Source organism: Branchiostoma floridae, chromosome 9 (assembly GCF_000003815.2).
Source record: "Branchiostoma floridae strain S238N-H82 chromosome 9, Bfl_VNyyK, whole genome shotgun sequence".
Taxonomy (NCBI): domain Eukaryota; kingdom Metazoa; phylum Chordata; class Leptocardii; order Amphioxiformes; family Branchiostomatidae; genus Branchiostoma; species Branchiostoma floridae.
Genome location: NC_049987.1, coordinates 21,796,237 through 21,816,051, shown reverse-complemented (window position 1 = coordinate 21,816,051; position 19,815 = coordinate 21,796,237). Strand labels below are relative to the sequence as shown.

The 19,815-nt window shown below is 43.2% G+C and overlaps 5 protein-coding genes across 5 annotated transcripts in view; 3 read left to right on the top strand and 2 right to left on the bottom strand.

Moving 5' to 3' along the window:
• Nucleotides 1–770, top strand: part of LOC118422491 (acylphosphatase-2-like) — a 5,205-nt gene extending 4,435 nt beyond the window's left edge. Inside the window, exon 4 of the mRNA XM_035830102.1 lies at nucleotides 614–770. Within this exon, the coding sequence (XP_035685995.1) occupies nucleotides 614–728 (115 nt within the window). The 3' untranslated portion in view covers nucleotides 729–770. The remainder of the gene's footprint in view (nucleotides 1–613) is intronic.
• Nucleotides 771–1,818: 1,048 nt separating this feature from the next.
• On the bottom strand, nucleotides 1,819–6,243 carry LOC118423532 (probable inactive peptidyl-prolyl cis-trans isomerase-like 6). The gene is made up of 8 exons (XM_035831718.1): nucleotides 6,087–6,243; nucleotides 5,672–5,767; nucleotides 5,088–5,273; nucleotides 4,843–4,905; nucleotides 4,345–4,495; nucleotides 3,560–3,616; nucleotides 3,235–3,370; nucleotides 1,819–2,815 (listed from the first exon to the last, which is right to left on the bottom strand). The coding sequence occupies exons 1-8, from the start codon at nucleotides 6,171–6,173 to the stop codon at nucleotides 2,665–2,667; spliced, it is 927 nt and encodes a 308-aa protein (XP_035687611.1). The 5' UTR covers nucleotides 6,174–6,243; the 3' UTR covers nucleotides 1,819–2,664.
• A 399-nt stretch (nucleotides 6,244–6,642) lies between these two features.
• Nucleotides 6,643–8,417, top strand: LOC118423653 (CST complex subunit STN1-like). Its single transcript, XM_035831887.1, has 2 exons — nucleotides 6,643–7,081; nucleotides 7,409–8,417. Exons 1-2 carry the CDS (start codon nucleotides 6,874–6,876, stop codon nucleotides 8,284–8,286), a joined length of 1,086 nt encoding a protein of 361 aa, XP_035687780.1. The 5' UTR covers nucleotides 6,643–6,873; the 3' UTR covers nucleotides 8,287–8,417.
• A 3,855-nt stretch (nucleotides 8,418–12,272) lies between these two features.
• LOC118422431 (sushi repeat-containing protein SRPX2-like) lies at nucleotides 12,273–16,299 on the bottom strand. The gene is made up of 4 exons (XM_035829996.1): nucleotides 16,118–16,299; nucleotides 14,899–14,987; nucleotides 13,200–13,388; nucleotides 12,273–12,571 (listed from the first exon to the last, which is right to left on the bottom strand). Exons 1-4 carry the CDS (start codon nucleotides 16,120–16,122, stop codon nucleotides 12,543–12,545), a joined length of 312 nt encoding a protein of 103 aa, XP_035685889.1. The 5' UTR covers nucleotides 16,123–16,299; the 3' UTR covers nucleotides 12,273–12,542.
• A 2,415-nt stretch (nucleotides 16,300–18,714) lies between these two features.
• On the top strand, nucleotides 18,715–19,815 carry LOC118422306 (protein slit-like). Its single transcript, XM_035829824.1, has one exon. The coding sequence runs from the start codon at nucleotides 18,715–18,717 to the stop codon at nucleotides 19,813–19,815; it is 1,101 nt and encodes a 366-aa protein (XP_035685717.1).

Genomic DNA, 19,815 nt, shown 5'->3' with positions numbered 1-19,815 from the left:
GTATTAGTGGGACAACCTTCCAGTACCAGGGACAGGGATGGTGTATGGTTATCATTTACACTCCAAAAGGGCCAGGGGTTGGAGGTAATTAAGTGGGGACAAACCTTTCAATTCCTTGGGACCAGGGATAGTGTTAAATTGAAGGAGTTGTTCTTATTAACATCAAGAGGCAAGGGATGTGGTATTTAGTGGGGACAAACTTCAAGTACCAGGGGGCAGGGATGGTGTATATTGAGTGGTGTTCTATTAACACTAAGGGCAGGGAAGCGGTTTTAGTGGGACAAACCTTCAGTACCAGGGGCAGGGATGGTGTATATTGAGTGTTGTTCTATTAACACTAAGGGCAGGGATGCGGTATTAGTGGGACAAACCTTCAGTACCAGGGGCAGGGATGGTGTATATTGAGTGTTGTTCTATTAACACTAAGGGCAGGGATGCGGTATTAGTGGGACAAACCTTCAGTACCAGGGGCAGGGATGGTGTATATTGAGTGTTGTTCTATTAACACTAAGGGCAGGGATGCGGTATTAGTGGGACAAACCTTCAGCACCAGGGACAGGGAATTCAAATACTAAGGAAACGGATACGCTAATAACCGCAGTTTTCCCCACAGGAGGGAGTGGTTGGCCACCAAAGGAAGTCCGTTCTGCAGAATCGACAAGGCGCAGTTCAACAACGAGAGACCGATCAGCAAACTGGAGCACGAGAAGTTCCGGATAAGCTACTGAGGGGCGTGAAACTTCGTGTTTAATACGTGCAGGAGTGAGGAGATACCTGCGGAGTTGTTGATAATTCCTGATGTTTGATTGTTGCTTTGATTTGAAACTGTGAATAAGTACGTATACGGTGTTCAGGTGCACTCTCATTGCATTTGCGTCACTGCGGGGTTCGTTCACAGCTTAACTGTTTGATTTTCAACGATTTTTTTTATAATCTAGATATTGCGTAATACGTATGACTTAGAAAACGACAAAATACACAAAAACTAAGAAAATTCTTTCTCTATCTCTCAAATTCGTTCAGTATCTTTTGAACCCCGCAGTGACGCAAGCTTGACGCAAGTGCAGTGAGAGTGCACCTTTCGTCCGTCAGTGTGACGGGGACCGCCAACACAACCGTCATAATGGAACAAGAAAAGAAGACAAGGAAGAGACAACGAGTGTAGTAAAACCTGTACAAGTGACCACCTCCACACTAGTATGGACTATCTGGCCAGTATGACCAGTTTTTAAGGTCCTTTTGATAATTTTTCATTGACACAATCATTAAGAACAAGTTTGTCCATAGTTACCACCTGTCATAGAGCGGATTTTGTAGATCCGTGAGTGGTATTCTCAGGTAGTTTTCAATTTCAGTGTATGTTCCTCATTCAAAAACCTTTCCTGACAAGCGGAAGAGATGAAAGTACAAAGTTTAACATTCAACATCCTTGTCGACGCTTCAGAATTAACCACAGAGAATTATAAACTAAAAGCTTTACAAGCCCTATATGTAGATCTGATGACTTTTGCATTGCCTGTTATATTGTGATGATCGCTGTTGCTCCCATTTCACCATTCCTTGTATAATTATGCAATGATATCATTAAAAAACTCATGACATTCTTATTACTAGTTGTCTATCTTGTCTCCAGTCTCAAAGCAAGGATGTAAGCACTGTGTAAGGGTTAGTCTTGGATGTCTGTGCATAAAAACTTAAGTGAACCACACACTTGACTAAATATGTTGTACCTCAGTCAGCCACAGGATTGAGTGACAACAACGAACTAAATTATCGTATGTATATTATCAAGTTTTCGAGAAGTCATTACACGCAGAATCAGAATTCCTTACTTTAATATTGTGTTTCTTTTTTACATTCCCATAGATTTGTATGCAGCAATAGAATTCACAGGAATACATGGTCATATTCTGTACAACAGAAACATAGCATTTTTTTTTATTTTCTAAGAGCCCCCTGGATAATCACATACATTTTAGATGCTCTATAACCTCCATACTCAGCCAGTACACACAAAAGACAAAATCCTTCAGAGCATTTAAAAGAAACACATAATAGGGAAACTTTACATCATACCTCTACCACACCTAAATATTTTTACTTTGGGGTGAAGTTAATTCTGAATTGCCTGAAAAATCTCTGGCACACTCTGTACACTTTATTACATGTGACTTAAATTCTCTATCAATAAGAACTAGTTTTTATTGTTCCTTATGGAAGTCAATACCCTCAAACCAGTCAAATGTGCAGAAAGCTTTCTCTACAGTATATCATTACCCTACTCTCCAAGCAGAGGTAAGGCTCAGTCTGTTTTTTGACAGGACAACATTGCAGATTGGATGTCCCTAAAAATGAGTGTTTGAAAGACTATAGCAGGAGAGAGACAAGCCTGTAGACAGCTCTCCCAAAAACCTGGAGGTCAATGGACTAGCTAGTTAAGAAAGTTTTTTAGCAGCTTTTTAGGCATTTGTGGCTTTCTCATTTTTGTTGCCAAAGCTGACAGATGAAAAAAAAGAATACATTACAAAATAGAAAGCCCAACAAATATGCATAGAAAGACGCCAAAAACAAGCTGGAGTCTAACTTCTGCTCGGAGAGTACTAGTATCTTTACTGTACTATAAGAGCCTTCAATTGAAGATATAGCTGTCCAGAATCAAGCACACTAATGCCCGTTGACAGCAGGGGCCTGCGCCAACACGTCGTCCGGCTGCAGCACGCCGCAGTCTTCCACCCTGCAGTCCGCCTTCGGGCGCTCGTTGTACGTTGCCTGGTCCTCTAACCTCTGCAGGAGGGCCGTGCCCTCTATCAGCTGTCTGCAAGGTAGATGGAATAAAAAAATGTGTAAATGATGAACGAATTAATTCCTTATTTGATAAAAAGGAATGAAGGAAAAAATGGATGAATGAATAAGGGAAGGAAAGAAAGAGGAAGAGTGAATGAATGAACAAACAAACGAACGAACGAACAAATCAACAAACGAACGAACAAAAGAATGAACAAACGAAGAAATGAGTGCAAGTTCATGATAACATTTGGAAGGGTAGGGGCTAGGAAAGAAATCTGCCGCATGCCAATGCACCGATGCTGTGCAGTTTTGCTTTCTTTCCATTCATACTAATCATGGGCACCAAATGATCAAGAAAGTGACTTCACACCACTAGACCAAGCAACGATAATGCAGCAAACTGAAAACCAATGCTCAATTCATTGCATACACAGAGGTCAGACCTACCCAAAGGCCACATATTTGGTGTTCATCCATGCAGTTGGCTGCATGGTGATGTAGAACTGTGACCCGTTGGTGTGACGGCCCTGGTTCGCCATCCCCAGGACTCCCCGTCTGTCATGGGGAACCGCAAAGTTCTCGTCTAGGGAGGAAATACTAGTAGTTGAAAACTGATTCAATGATTCTCTTTGAACATGGCAGACGATAATAGACAATTTCACACTGACCACAAAAACTGCATACATCTTGCACCACATTCGAAAGCATGAAGTAAAATGTTGATGGAAATAATCGTTTTCTGATTTGACCGAAAGTTTTCTTGTTGACAAACCTTCAAAAACAGGTCCATAAATGGATTCTCCAGCATCCCCTCTTCCATTTGGTATATCTGCACGAGTGGGGATAAAACACTTCATGAATTTCTGAATTACATAGTAGATTCAATGTCACCAAGTCATAGTAATAACCTTAAAATTCAGAACTGTAGGGTCGGGTACAGAGAGATAATACTGAAAGACTGACACATTCTACATTAGCCTGCTCTTTGATATATACCGGGACACACTTAAGAATACCTCAAATGTCACATATGAATATTACGTAGAAGTAACCTTAAAGCTTTAATATGGTGAGTTTTGGTAGAAGAAAACTAACTGTTCAAAGCATTTTTCACATAATGACTTGGTACCTGTCACAAACATGTCACACCTTACAGGCTCATCACAATGCATGTCTAAGGCACGATCTAGACACAGTTTTTCCTGATATCGGCGAGCCTACAACCTCTCGCCGACAGCTTTTTTTCAACGTCTAGATGGAACTGCAATATTGCCATAACGATATCGGGAAAATTTCTCCCGTAAGGTCTGGACCATTCGCCCGATAGCTTAGCAGGGGTCCCCGATAGCTTAGCTGGGGTCCCCGACAGCTTCCGCGCGTGTGTAGATGTGTCCCGACTTCGGGAGGGCTCATTAGCATATAACGCGGGCTCATTAGGCTATATAGCTGTTTATGACTGCAAGCGCCACGGGTGTCCCGCGACCTACGTTCCAGATCCCTCCCGACATCTCCACAGATATCGGCCAAAACTGTGTATAGATTGGGCCTAAAGCTCACCTCCCCCCTGTATCCATCCATTCCTGACTGCTCTGTGGAAGATGGACCCCTTGTAGTGGAGGTCGATGTTGGAGTCCTTGGAGCGACCTTTCTCCCCCGTGCAGAGAGCCCGGAAGTTTTCACATGTCTTTGGTACCTTGTCTGTGTACAGCTGTAGAGATGGGGGAAAAAAATCATCTTTATCTCTGTTGCATATCAATTCATAGGTGGGTTATAATGGATGCTACCTGAAAAATCTGGCCATTTTCAAAACCATATCCAGTTACTTGGGTAATGCTTTTGCGTATTACCTGGATGTCTAACCTTCATCTACAGTACAAAAATACATTTAGAAATTGTCATTGTATCAAATATTCATTTACTAGTAGAGCTGTGAGAGACATACAGCCATGTCTGCTCAGCTGCAGCAAGGCAATGGCTACAAACAAACACAAACAAACAAACACAAACAGAATAAACACAAACAGACAGACAAAGTGGATGACAGAATTCCCCTACCTCAAACAGTAACCTCCCCGCTGCCTCACCTCCAATAGAAATGTCCAGGTACGCAAACGTTCTCTGCAACAAGAATTACTTAAATTAGCATATTGTACAAAAATGAATCTTCTCTATCAGTTCTCTATATAACATTATGGTAAATACAATAATAATCTCTTCATACAATGTCTCAAAACCATTCTTGTTGGTATATGTCTAAGGGAACAGATATTGTAAAAGAAAAAGACCAGTAAAATGCTGACCCCATTGCTGAGCCTGTTTTTGTAGGCCTCCTCAGCCAGAGCCAGGTACAGCGCGGGCGGTCTGAAGTCCTGGTACTCGTGGTTATCCTGCGCCCACTTGATGAGTTCCTGGTGTCCACCGAGCATCTGACCGTTCGCAAAGGAGATGATCTTTTCTTGGAACGCCCACATCTCACCTTTCAGTTCCTGAAAGGAAGATGAACAATATTGTCAGGCCACAGCACAACAGGTGTCTACCTTGACTTGATGATATTTGAACCAATTGGTTGTGTTAATTAAAGGATATTCCTTTAGAAAGGATACTGCTTTACTAGCCTTTAGAGCGGATACTCCTTTATACCCAAAATTTATTTGAGGGGGGTTGTTCAACTTTTTTCATGATTTCTAGTGTATTCAAAGCATGACATGATGGCGTGTTGGCTCCCTGGAAGCTTTCTTAAAATATGCAAAATGCAAGCATGAAAACATTATGAAGAAGAGTATATATACTACCTTCGCTTCTGATTTGGGAACACAAAATCCAGGGACCAATAGTTCAATTTGTCTTTGAAAGTACTGTCAGTATGTCTGGTAAATATTCATACCTTCCTCTTGGCCTGCAGATATTCCTCCCATTCAAACTCCACCATAGGTTTGATGTCCGGAGCTGAGAACTTCTCTGGCATCTTTTGGTGCAGAGTCTGAAAGAAAAGATGAAAAATCGATCATTATCAGAACTATGAAGTATGATAGTTCTGGTAAGTTATGCTAGGTGCTCAAGGAATTAGCAATTACTTTATGTATAATATGACTTAGAATAATGACGAATTCGTCAATAACTTGCTGACAATTTGTCGTTGATAACTTCAAAACAACAATTTGTTTTCGGTATCTCAATGTTGTGGGAGGGGGGCAACTTGGACTTTCAATAAACAAAGGCAAAACTGACGCCAGTAAGCAATCAGCTCTTCTTAAAACTGTTCTTTCATTCCTTAAGAACGTCTTGCAAGTCCTGCTCACCTCGGCGCAAGCTTTGGCGACGTGGAAAGTCTCATCCTGCAAGAGTCCGTACACCTGGAGGTGCTGTACCTGCGCGTCCGCCGCCATCTTGGTTGCTATGACGACACCGTGGGTCCAGAACGAGGCGAATGCAAGTTGTTGTTTGTTTCGGATCTCCGCGCCAAAATTAACTCAATACATCGATCTTTTCTTGTAAGTATATTGTATACCGAGTCAGTAGATGAGTTTAATCACGAGTCAAGTCTTATCAAGAATCAAAATTAACTTTATCTTCCCAAACACCTATCCCACAATGCTTTGAGCACTTCCTACTTGCTGGCGGACATTTTGAAATGTAGGAACTTTGATTATGGCTGGATTTTAATGAATTTAGCCTACAAAGTGAGTAAATCGGTTTACTTCTCTACATTTTGAAAGATGGAAAGTATATCATATTCTTCACCGTACTGTATCATCTCTGTCTCGGTAGGAAGAACGGCAAAACCATAATTTGTGTGGGGAGGGGGGCGAGTAAGTAAGCTTCTACAAAATAATTTCATTAACTAATTGTTTAGATACCATTGGCTGTATTGGCTTTATTTGTCCATTAGCTGTGATACAAGATGGATACTACTAACAAGTATATCTAACAAAATAGATTTGTTTGATTGTGTAAAGTTAACAGTATTTATTTCTTATTTCTGATACTCCACCAAAACAACCGGCACGAGCAGTGGCAGAGTCCCCATCCACTCTCCAGAGATCTCCAGGAGTCCACAAGGAGAAGTCCCTCCCTTACCTCCCACAGATGTACTGGGGGCTGGATCCTCTGCACCGCGCCTACGTCAAGATGTTTGTCCGAGATGTCTTAGAAATGGACACCTATCCCGGCCACCCCGCGATGAACGTGTTTGCCTACAGGAACCATCCAGTCAGCCGTGTGGACCTGCTGGGCTGGGTGGTGAGGGTGGAGGAGAGGGAGAAACTGTTTAACTATGCCATCGATGACGGAACAGGTGTTTGTCTTGTCTGTTTGTTTCCCATAATCGGTAAACCTCTTCAGGTGTAACAAACAAGCTTAATATGTAGTGTGTAGTAAGTACAAGCAATGTGTAAGACTCAACTGCATGTAAGGTTCAGTCCACTCAAGGTGTTGCCGTCCTGTCACAGGATCTCTGGCTTGGAGATATGTAATCATATACTTACCAACTAAGTCTAATGTTATGATTATTAGTGCCTTTCCAAAGGGCACAAAATTGAGGCTTGCTGGGATTCGAACCCAGCACCTTTATATTCCAAGTCAACAGCCCTAACCACTAGACCACCTTTCCATCCCCATACAGGTGTGATTGGCTGCACCTGCTGGAAACCCAGAGTCCAGTCCACTACAGGTGAAGATTCAATGGATGATACTGATTATTCCACAACTGGAGCATCAACATCCGCTGACTCAGCAGAAAAGGAGTTTGCGGATTTCTTAGCCCTAAAGAGGCGGGAGATTAAGAAATGTGTCCGTCAGCTGAAGCAGCCGGCGAGACTTGGAGACCTGTTACATGTGCGGGGACGAATCAAGTTGTACCGTGGTCGGAGGGAAGTTGGCGCAGCATATTTCCGCCACGTTGACGACCCAACATGCTCGATAGAGATCAACAGGACGATGAAGCAGCTCCAGTTGTATCAGGACTTCTACGATGTACCATTCCAGAGAGGGAATGGGGACAGTGGTGACTGTACAGGGGCAGGGGTTGTGAAATCCCTGCAAGACGCCATTGCAGACTTTCTCAACACAAGCAGCACTGTCTTAAATTTTGAAATCAAGGAGCTTGCCACAGTGGACAGTCTTATGGCCGTTGTAGAGAAGGCACGAAAGGAAAACGAGTCTGCGATGACGGCGAAACAAGTCAACTCTCTCTTTACTCAGGCAGTTGGGGGTCTAGAGGACCTGGGTTTGGTGTACAAAAGGACCGACAAGGACAACCTGTATGTGGTTGTTGACAGGGATGAGACCCTGGAGTCAAATGTCTTGGAAATTGTGAGGCGAGAGAGTCAGAATCCAAAGTACTCGGAGTCAGGGTGCCACTATCGGCATGTGCTGGACTGCTTACGGACCAACCCCAGGTTTTCTGGTGTCGGCCCCAACGTTGTGGTTCACATCTTAGACAAGCTGGAGTCACAGAGTGACGTCATCAGCACGTCAGAGAACTACTATATAGCATTCTAGTTAGGCTTTTAGATAGAATAGAATAGCTTACCTATCAATCTCCTTGTATATGACTTACTGCATTTAGCCCCAAGGGTGCATGAATATGCATTAAACTTCAATATCAATATCAATAAAGACAAAAATGGAAAGACTGTAGCTCCATATTATTCACACTAGATTTCCTCTAATACTATATACATGTATTTCAAATTGATATTTAAAGTTGTTATATTAAAAGTCCATTTTTCTGTATTACACATGTACCATGTTCATTACATACTTAGTCTACATACATAGTCTAGTAAACTATGGTTAGGAGGGGGACTTTTGTTTCCTATTTATTGATAATATGTTGGGAAATGGGTATTCTGCAAAGAAGAGGTACCTAGGTGTAAAGTTAGTCAATCAGATCCATGCTGTCAGTGTGGGTGTCTACGTATGTTGGTGTGCTTGTCTGTGTATCTCTGTATGTGTTTGTATGTGTCTGTGTCTGTGTGTATCACTGAATGCGTATCTATGGTTCCTTCGTGACGTTGGTTTGTTTACACCTTTCTAGTATGTAGTTAAGGACACTGGAGTTATTCTAACAGGTACCTTAAGTGTTCTTACAACAGCACTGACTTAACTCCACCTTCACGTCTCCTTGTTTTCTTAAATAATGGATTCAAGTAGTAGTTCACAACAACAGCCTCTCCAACAATGGCCTCAAGTGGAAGTGGAAAACAGCCAGCTCTTGTGTGAGGTGTCTGCTGCGTTTGTTGATGATGGAGAAACCGTGTTGTTGGGGATTTCTGTTGGGTTGTTATTGCTGCTATGGCATCATCGAGTGTAATTTGTTCAGTGCAGCCTTCACAGTAAAGTTTTGTCGCATTCTAGGGAGCAAGACTGTCAGATATTTGAAGGTAAGGATTGCTTTGTTACTTAATTAGTCTTAGCTGTAGTAATCAAATGGGCTTTTTTTTGTATTTTAAGGTATGGGGAAACCCTACATAGGAAATTTTTGGATCAGCAATCTGCTTTTGTTAAACCAAGCTTGAAGCAAACCTTGAGTATATATTTTTATAAAGCTAAATTGAATAGTAGATTACAGTATAACATCAAACACCAGTTTTGCACTAGGAGTTGGCGAGTTTGTTACTCTGCTGAGAACTTTGATGGGTTCTTTAACCTGTTCAAAGTGTGGCAGTGCTAAAAGTACAGCGCCCAACATCTACAAACAAATGCAGCCCCCTGAAGTATACTAGGCCTCCTTAGGTCAGTATTGACCATGGTAAAGTCCTAATTGATACCAACCCTTCGACTATGGCTAAGGACAGTCCCTGCCACCGAGGGCACATCTGTTAGTCCTTTTGTCCGCGTTTCTTCTGTGCTGTGCACCAGTCTAGCTTCTCTTGATTTTAGCTCGCCAAGATATTGTTTAAGGTTCCAAACCCTGATGAATTGCTAGCCACCAATATTACATATACCAAGTGGTCTAATTAAGAAGTAACTCCCGATGCCGCCCTCCCAGCGCCATGTGCGAGTGCTGCCGTACCTGCTGCCGCTGCACCTGCGGCTGGCTGTGGGCCGTCTTCTGGTTCTTCGTTATCGTGCTGGTGGGCATCCCGCTGGCGCTATGGCTGTCGGTGGGTAAAGCACTCATAGTATATCCGGTTTTACTCTACAAGTAGAAGCTAAGGGCACAACCCGCCGTGCGTGCAATTTGTCCGTACGTTTTTTGGGAAGGCCACGTCGCGTCCGCCACGTATTTCTAATAACGTTCAGGCTGTACAGGGCAGACGCGTCGCCCGTACTGGCACGTACGGAGGGCGAATCCGCGTAAATAACGTAAAGTTCTACGGCGTGTCTGCGTGTTCCAAAATCCGTCGGATTCCCTACGAGTTCGTACGTCGGCGGTACTTACCACTTACGGATCCCCGGAAAAGATTGCTACGTTTTGGCACCTAGACAGCACGTATTTGCACGTACGGCGGGTTGTGCCCTTAGCTATAGACTACCGTGACTATATCTTCGCGACTCAACCTCTGCTTGGAAAGTAATCCGGTTTACTTTTGCCAATAATTCACGGCACTTGTCTTCATGTGTTTTCTAATCCTACGGAAACTTTGAGTGCCAGGGGTCAGATAAAACAAGTAGTTTTCGGTTAGTTTTAACTGCAAAGTGAGTTCGTTCTTTAAAGTGATTTCTGTTTCTTTATTTGTTTTAGTCTATCTCATTCCATTTATTGTTTTATTCAAAAGGTTTTGATGTCATACAATGCTATCTAAAACCAAGTGAATTATAAGCAAGGAGATTGATAAAACCTGTGGATTGCGAGTTTGAGTTCAGAACTGATAGGTTCTTGCCAATTTCGCACATCTGGACAGACCCCAGTATCCATCCCGTCTTCTCGCTACAGATACTGTCCATTTAAAGTCTTCGTAAAGTAGCTATAGATTTGACCCATTTCTCAAGCTTGGGTGACAGGCTGAATATAAGCTCGTAAACGTACGGGAATCATAGCCTGGAACCCAACCTCGTTCGCTATAGTCCGCTCCCGAAGGTCGCTAAGCCGTTGGCGGACTAAAGCGAACAAAGCTGGACTCTAGGCTACGATAATCATGTGTCTCCAGGTGTCTTACTGATCATGAGGGACGACTTCGGTGCGAAAGATTTCGGTAACTTGAACAATGAATCCGATCTACATTACGATTTCTCCAACTCTTCTCTGCACCTCTAGGTGCTGTACGTGCTGTTCCTGCCCTTCATCGCGTGCTGTGATTGCTGTCACGGCTGTGCCGAGGCCCTGCTGTCCGGCATCCACCTGCCGCTGTCCTACGCGCGCTTCATGCTGTACCAGCGGAGTCTGTGTCGTGTGTGCTGCGGGCCGCAGGAGTGGCCCTGAACTTCGGGCAACGAACTACGTGTACTACAGGACATTCTAAATGATTAGGTGTAGCATTAGCCTGGGTACCATTCAGGTAGTAGTTCGCCCCGACGTTCACTATACACAATATACAGTTGCTGCTTCTAGCTCCGACAACTAGTATTACTATACATTTTAAAGTCGCTTCTCTACTATTCTGTCTGGAAACCTTGACATTTCTAATAAAGTCTGGAACCGTCCAAATTTTGGAAGAGGGCGCTGCTTGGTCTTAACACAGAAACGAACATAGGGGCGAACTTTTATCCGGATGCTACCCAGGCTAATGTAGCATGGCAATGAAGTGACATGTATTGCAGAACATTATCAATGATCGGATGTAACATATTGCCATGGACTTCAAACATTGACAGAATTTGGTCGGTAGTTTTAGCGGATATTGAAAAATAAACTGCTGCTGGCCTACGCAGGTTTCACATGCTACACCAGCTCAGCACGTGTGTGTTGCGGCCCACATGAGTGGTCGTGAACTTAATACAACGAACTTCAGAACGTTCTAAATGACCAGATGTAACATGAACATGAACTTCAGACTGTTATATCTTTATCAGTGTCCTGCTAGAAACACCTAGAGGGGGGGGGGGGGATCACGGGTAAATAAGACCCTAAGACCCTGATGTTATTTATAACTGCATACATGTATCTGTCCGTTTATGTATCGATATGCCTGTGTTAGTTTAATTCTGTTCATGTTCGATAGCGGCGCCAATTTAAGTTGACTTGAGTGCGTCGACATCTTGTCTGTATTTATTTATGTTTGTTCACTAAGAAACGAACCAGGTGTGCTACATAACATTCTAAACGATCAGATGTGGACAAAATTCCGTTGATACGTTTCTGGCAGATATTGACAGTTATACATGCCTGCATGGTCCGGATTTGCATCTTCAACAACTACCAGTACAGCGCAATCTCTAGGGATACTGGAGTGGGGGGATATTTCTATATGATATAAGAGATTACACCTGTGTGAGAGAAGGTTTGTAAATACAATGATAATAAGTTTATTGCAAATTCTTGTCCAAGGGATAGTTGCAAGTGACACAAAAATGACAGACAAATAATGCTAAACAGTATAGTAAGCGACTACTATAGTTTAACTTAAAGATGTAACTTATTGGGTTTGACTTCTTTTTCTGAGACAGTGGAAGACGATTATCCCACTTTAATATTGGACGTAAGTCACCACGTCATCTCTAATTCTTCCCATATGTTGTTTGTTTGTTCTCTAAACAGGTGATGTAGCATTTCGGTGTTAGAGTGCAGATTTATACTGTTCAGTGCGCTGGCAAAGCGTGGTTGTGTTGGCTGTAGTTTTTGCTGAGGAAGATCAGTGCAGAGGTTCGGGTGTTCACTTCTTACCGAAGAAGAAGAAGAAACCTGAGGAAAAAAACACAGAAACTTTGGGAATGAACCTTTTCCATACGATCTTTTTATTGGATCGAAATAGATGAACAATTTTTCTTTCTTAGCATGAAAGTTCATCTGTGTTGGTAGAGTAGATAATAGAAAAAAATGCTAACACTTTACTTCCAACACTGAATTAAACGGGTAAGTCCCTATAGTTTAATTTAGTGTTGGAAGCAAAGTGTTAGCATTTGTTCTATAGTTTTTCTTCCTTCTTTTTGTTCATCATTGTACAATAAATGTAATTACAAACATATACGCAGAGTGTCTCTAGTTTTATCTTAAAGATTAACAACATAAACATTATAGCAATGCTTCCTGCATTTGAAACACTTAGATAGTACAGTAGAAGCCGCTTAATTGCACGAAGTGTGCGTTGATCCGTTGTGCTGGCTTGTACTGTATCGGGTATCATATTCTATCTTTTGCTTGTAAGAATAGATAGATAGATAGATGGTTTATTGCGCAACAATTGCATCAGTGACAGTGTATGGCAATGTTTATACAACAAAAGGTACAGTCTAATACTACACATATACGTTATATTGCAACAATTTCAGTTACTACATTACTAGTGGAATCTACAGTAAAGAATTCGTACCTCTGCGGCATCTCAGTGGCTCCCCAGACCAGGTGCCGTCGTCCAAGCACGTCCTGGGCACGATGATCTGACTCCCAGAGACGGGGACAAACCCCGGGAAGCAGCGGAAGTAGCAGGTCTCCCCGCGGGTGTAAGGATACACGCAGCCAATGTGGAACGTGCCGTAGACGTAGGGTAGCACCCCGCAGTCTTCATGGAATGTAAACCATAATGAAAATTTAAAATAATTATACATTTCTTCTTTCTACGCGGAACCACAAGTCTGGATAATGATAGCTGCGTGGTCACATTCGTCCTAGGCCGTCGTACGATTTGATATTGTAGAACGTTCAAGAAGCTGTGAAAGAACCAACCGCCACCAAGTATCTAAGACAGCCTTTTTAGTAACAGGACAACGTACGACGCACGTACGGCTGTCTCAATCAATGACCATCACTGCCCTCAGTTTCCGATCATATATCACTCGTTCTCATTGAAATGTCGAAAATAGTATTTTTTTGGTCGAAAAAGAAATCGGCTTTATTTTCAGTGAAAACTACCAGGTTGTTTAGGAAAATTCCTCTTTTAACCATAGCCAAAAAATGGCAACTTATCATTTTCGGTCCCATTGGTAATGCATTACAGGTCAGGTAACAAACGTTACCGGTAACGTTTGTTACAACAGTAAACTTAACCCTTATCTTCAAAAGTATTAGCATTATTGGCTACATCATTTAGGCATAAGTTGACGTCCCTAGGGACATTTAAAAAGTGGGCAGCATTTTGCACCGGGTCAGACAGAATGCGTAGAAGCCATGACATAATGGTAACGTTTGTTACAGTCATTTCTGTACAACATTTTGTAAGCAGTGTGGGATACAATGGCAGTCAATGGCCTTTTTTTGTTTCTTTAGAAATCCAGAAAAACTGTAAAGCGTCACAAAAATGGCAATTTCTAGTCTTATACGTGGATAATATAACCGTGGCAACCGTGGTAACGTTTGTTACAGAATCTGGCGACAGGCATAAACCTCCTCATACAGCCTCCAAGATCAGTGATGGTAGCGATCTGACGTGATCGGACAGAGGGTCTGGGTAGCTGGTTTCATTTGCCGAACAATCATTTTGGGAACTGAATTGTACCATTTTTGGCTACTATTTGAATTCTTCACATCTTCTCAGGCGACAGCCATTTTTTAGGGGTTTAAATCCCACCCGAGGCTATAATAACCTTCAAAGCCATGAACCAATATGAATGTTATGGTGCATCTTTTGTGAAACATTACAGGGGTTGTGGAAAAACAAAGGGACCAGTCATGCTGTCTATAATTTGCTCAATATCAAGTCGTAAATTCAGGCGACACGTTTTCGACATTTAAATGAGAACGAGCCATATACGATAATCGCAAGACGAAAGTGACCGGACCTCAGTTAGAGTGAGCTCTTCAAAATACGGAGCCGATCAGCTGACAAAATCTCAAAATAATTATTGCAACATCCCACGTTTAGCCTGGAATCCGGCCTTGTTATCTTTGGTCCGCTCCCGAAGGCGGGAGTGGACCAAAGCTAACAAGGCTGGAACCCAGGATTCCAGACTACACATATAGCAGTACTGCTTAGAATTCCTATAGACTAACTTCAAGCCTAAGAAGCCGAAACGTTGAAAATTCAACACTAAATGAAAGTTTTAGATGTTGGAAAAGCAGATCTTGAGGCTTACCGGAATGTCCGTTGAGTCCGACAAAGAACAAAGCGTCCGACCTCGAGGCTAAAGTGGTCACTAGAACCAGCACGAGAACCACGCGGTAACTGAGAAATAGATAAACACTACGTAAACAAAGTATCTTTTTATTTTACGTACGTCACGTACGGCCACGCTGACTTAATTTTATGGATGACATCCGCGCGCGCATTAGTTTTCTCCTGTTCTCAAAAAAAAATAAAAAATTCACCTCCGATCCTACGAGGCTCCACGCCGGAAGTCCGGAAATTGCCGAACCAAAGGGCCAGCATATGTCTGTTTGTTGGAAAACTCCCCCAAACGTGCTAGTTTTGTAGTAAATGGTGCTCCTTGCTTTGCCACAAATTGGAAATCTGGCAATATGACCATGGTATGATTACTCTCCAAATAGAGGTTAGGCTCCAGCTGTTTTTTAAATCGTTTTTATCGTGCTTTCTATTTCATACTGTTTTCTTGATGTCTCGCGGCCGAAAAGAGAACAGTACAAAATAGAGAGCCCGATAAAAACGCCTAAAAAAACGTCAAAACAGCCGGAGCCTAACCTCTGCTTGTATAGTATGATACGACAACAAACACATGTACATCATCAAAATCCGTCAGCATCAAAGGAGGGCACTATTGTGGATAGGTAACGTATACAATCGGCGAGGGGATGTACAGTTGTACGAAAGACTCTCGACGTCCAGCGAGTATGCCTTCTAATAGTGTACTTCTTTGATCGTTCCTGCCAATATATGAGTCTGCTAAGATGATTAATACAACCTACATGTGCCTCCTGCAAATAAAGACTTATTGTTTCTTTTGATACATTGTGTTCTGTGGTTTGATTCATAATGATAGCTTTGTGGTCCTGTGGTTTAGCAGTATTTTTTTATTTGCTGGGTTTGTTTTTGTTTTTCGCCCGCGCGCATTAGTTTTGGGGTCTCCAGAGGATGTCATCCATAAAATTAAATCGGTGTGGCCTAAGGGCCACGCACGAAAGAAAAACATTCAGTCCGTGAACTGCCAGGCAGGGCCCCGTTTTACAATTTGGACCTAAGCCTAACGCAGGCCCAAGGACGCGGAGTTTACATTGTATATAATAGATGTCCTTGGCGACTGGTCGGACTGGTTTGCTGTCGATCTGTACAGCTTGGCACAAACACTTGGTTTACACTAAATATCTCGTGTTTTCCACAATTTAGGGAATAAAACTCACCTCATACTGTATCACGGGTGGTTGGCGCAGTGGTTAGGTTACAGTAGAACAGCCTGTGAGGCGTGTGTTGTGATAAAACTCGTGAAGTCTGTGGTACAGTATTGTCAGCAGGTCCGGACAGGGGATTCAACCTGAGATTCTTCATAAGAATGTCAGTCGGACGAGAGATCGCACGTCACTAACCGCTGCAGGGCACAGGGAACTCTACCCAGCTCCGCGGATCGGTGGTCTAAATAGTAGGAATTGGACAAATAGAGTCAATAGTACGCAAGGGAAGTCGGCCGGTCAGGGGAGTGACATGGTTTAATTTTCATATTGGTTTGGGGATATTAGTGTGCTAAGCTCTGTTTGGCAATAAAGCTGCTTGATTCAGAATGTTTATAGCAACTTGTATAGCACATCATGTAAAGACATGTTGAAAACGCCGATCTTTACTGCCCCACTGCGTCCCACAGCGGTACTGCACACCAACCTGACTATCTATCTACCTCTCCCAAATCTCTCTCTCTCTCACTCAACATGTGTGTGTGTATGTATGTATGTGCGTGTGTGTGTGCGTGTGTGTATGTGCGTGTGCGTGTGTGTGTGTGCGTCTGCGTGTGTGTGTGCGCGCGTGTGCGTGTGCGTGTGTGTGTGCGTCTGTGCGTGTGTGTGTGTGTGTGTATGCGTGTGTGCGTGTGTGGTTTTCTTAATTTGTAGTTTGATTACATTTGAGTCTTCATGACCGGTCACGCTGCAAAGCAATCTTCGGCGAGGTGATTTTCAAATTTCCGTTTCGTCATGAAACGGTCGTTGCTTTTTCCAGGTTCGAACTCGAGTCAAAAGCTTAAACCCTAACCCTTTATCAACTACGGTAAGAAACATCATATCACAGCGTGGACGGAGCGTGCTAAGATAAGGAGAAGTTCTTTAATTGCGCAGCGGTTGCATATATGTGACAATTTTGGCAATAAACAGGTAACACAAGTGACAGTCAAGTACTAAAATGTCTATAACAACAATTTTAATTACAATATTGATAATAGACTAGATCAATTGGGACCTACAGTGATTTACTTAATAACATTGAGTATATGTCTACTTTGCGACGCTACATTTGTCAAATATCATTTAGGAACCGTGCAGTTTCTTTTTTGCATGGGGTTGTAGATGTATTGACCTGACATGACATTAAACATGTCGCTACTTGTACGTGTGAGGTAGGGTTGTATTCGACATACATACGGATCACCTGAAGCGTAACAAAGTTTTTTTCTGTGGTTTGATTACATTTGGGCATTCATGTACCGCTACTGTTAACTCTCCGTCTGTTACATTTCTTGCAGAAAATATTACTCGACAATGGGAGATCGAGCCGTTTCTTAGCTGATTAGATTTTTCATGTGTTTTTTTCTGCACAAAAGTCCCTCATTTACTATTATATACTATAGGATATGTTGCCTTTTGGACATCTAATGATTTGTAAAGGAATTTCATATTTCTTTAAGCGGGGTCATTCAATATATTGGTATGAACGACACAAACACACAGATACACAAAACGCGCGCGCATGTATGTGTGTGTGTTTGTCCCTCACTTATATAGAATATGTTGCCTGTTTTCTGACATTTAAAGACTTGTGTGGGAATTCTATCTCTTTTAATCGATGCCATTCAATGTATGTTTCAATGGACGACAGAAACACAAACACACGAATGCACACACTTAACACACACACAGAAATACGCACAGAAATAAGCGAATACAAACAACAACGATGACAACAAAGTAAAACGCAGAGTGCCATCTGAAGAAAGATGAAAGGGAGAGCTACAAAAGGCCAAAACGTTACACGATACGCTCCCAGACATAATTTGTCTGTCCAGCTTTTTAATATTCAATGTTTTCTGTCATGTAGAGAGGCGTCTGGCGTTTTTTACGTCACCAGCCAGTGATCTGAGACCATAGAGACATGCAGAACGTCAGAAGGTGCGTGCTTCCTCCTCGGTAATAGAAGACCAATCACTCGTGTCGAGTACCATACAGAAGCGAGGCTTCCTTAGCCTTAGCCTCCACCAGGACGTCCTACGGGGGTACGGGGATAGTAAAATTCGGCAAAAAATTCGTGAAATTGGCTTTAAGAGTGGCCGGCCAACTCCTCTGGTAGCAAAACTCCCTGCAGCCTGACAAATTATTCTCCCTATAACAGCCAGCGTAGCCAGTCTGGTAGAGACAAGGTCAGGTTCCTAGAAGTGGGCACAATAAGCCAGAGAGAGATTGTGTTCCGCAGGCCAAGGACGCTCTCCAGACCGTGAGAGGACTGCAGCACAGACGCACGGAGACTAGACGAGTCTGGCGCAACAACACCACCACAGGACCAGAGCTGGGTCACCTCTGATTAATTACGCTATTATTGTCAGCATAGTGGTGGCCAGAAAGTCGGACAGGGTTATAGAAGTGCCGCTCTATTAGATGTGTTATTCAATCAGTATTTTTTGCTTCACGAATGATCAAAACACCACCGACCGAGACGGTAGTCTGTGTAACAAAAGCGGACATTAGGCGGGCTGCTATAACCGAGATTTAATCAGGCTAGTAGACATCGAACCTGGATAGAGATGGGAGTCCTCGGTAGCCTACGACGTGTTCTTTTCGTCATCATTGTCTGGAAGGCCGTGAGTACCGATGGCGAGACTTTACCCAGAGACTGCATCTGCCCACAAATATCAACCTTCAGTCAACTACGCGTTAAATGTACCAAGCGCGCACTGTCCGCCTTCCCCGAGAACATACCACCCGAAACAGTTCTCCTGCACCTGCACAGTAACATGATCCGCCACGTTACGTACATCCCGCCGTTGCCTGAGCTGTACACGCTGGACCTCAGTAAAAACCTCATCGAGACCGTGTCGTGGGGATCCCTCTGCAACCTGCCAAATCTGAGGTTTCTCGAGTTCGAGTCGAACAGGATAAGAAGCGTTGGATTAGGAGTGTGCATCGCACGACTCACGAAACTGTTCACCGTAAATTTGTCCGACAACCGGATCGCGTCCCTGTCTGAGCGCGACCTGGGGGTTCCCCACATCCAAGCCAGAGTGATGCTGGACCACAACCCTTTCCGCTGTGACTGCAGCCTGCGATGGCTGATCACCAAGCTGAGATGCCTACAGACCTGTGGTGACACTGATTTCACATGTCGCTCGGCTGATCTATGCGACGCGCCATTTCTACCCAGCGATACAGGCGACCTGATCTGCAGTTCACCCGCCCGGTTTCAAAAAAGACCCCTGTCAACCCTTTCCATCCCTTCTTCAGAGTGTGAGTCATCTGTACGCTCTTCAACAACATCGAAGACTTCTACATTTATCCCAAGCAACGACGGTAAGGGCATGGTGAGGAGTACTAGGACTTATGGCTCCCTACAAAGTAACCATACAAGAGCCGGTCCAACTGAGCAAAGGGACAAACCGCACGTAACCACGGTTCAACGTGTTAAGAGTTTATCCCCAAACGACACTGCAACAGAAGATGGAACTGTCTCTGAAACTGTCACCAGTCGCGCGAACACCAGCACAGGGATTGAGGACGCGTCGGTCAGTAGTGTGACGTCGACTAGTGGTGAGTCATTGATTGGTGCTGCTGACGTCATCGGTATTGTGCTAGCCATTTTTCTAGGCAGTCTGATGTTAAAGCTCATCAAAAAACGGTACAAAATTTAG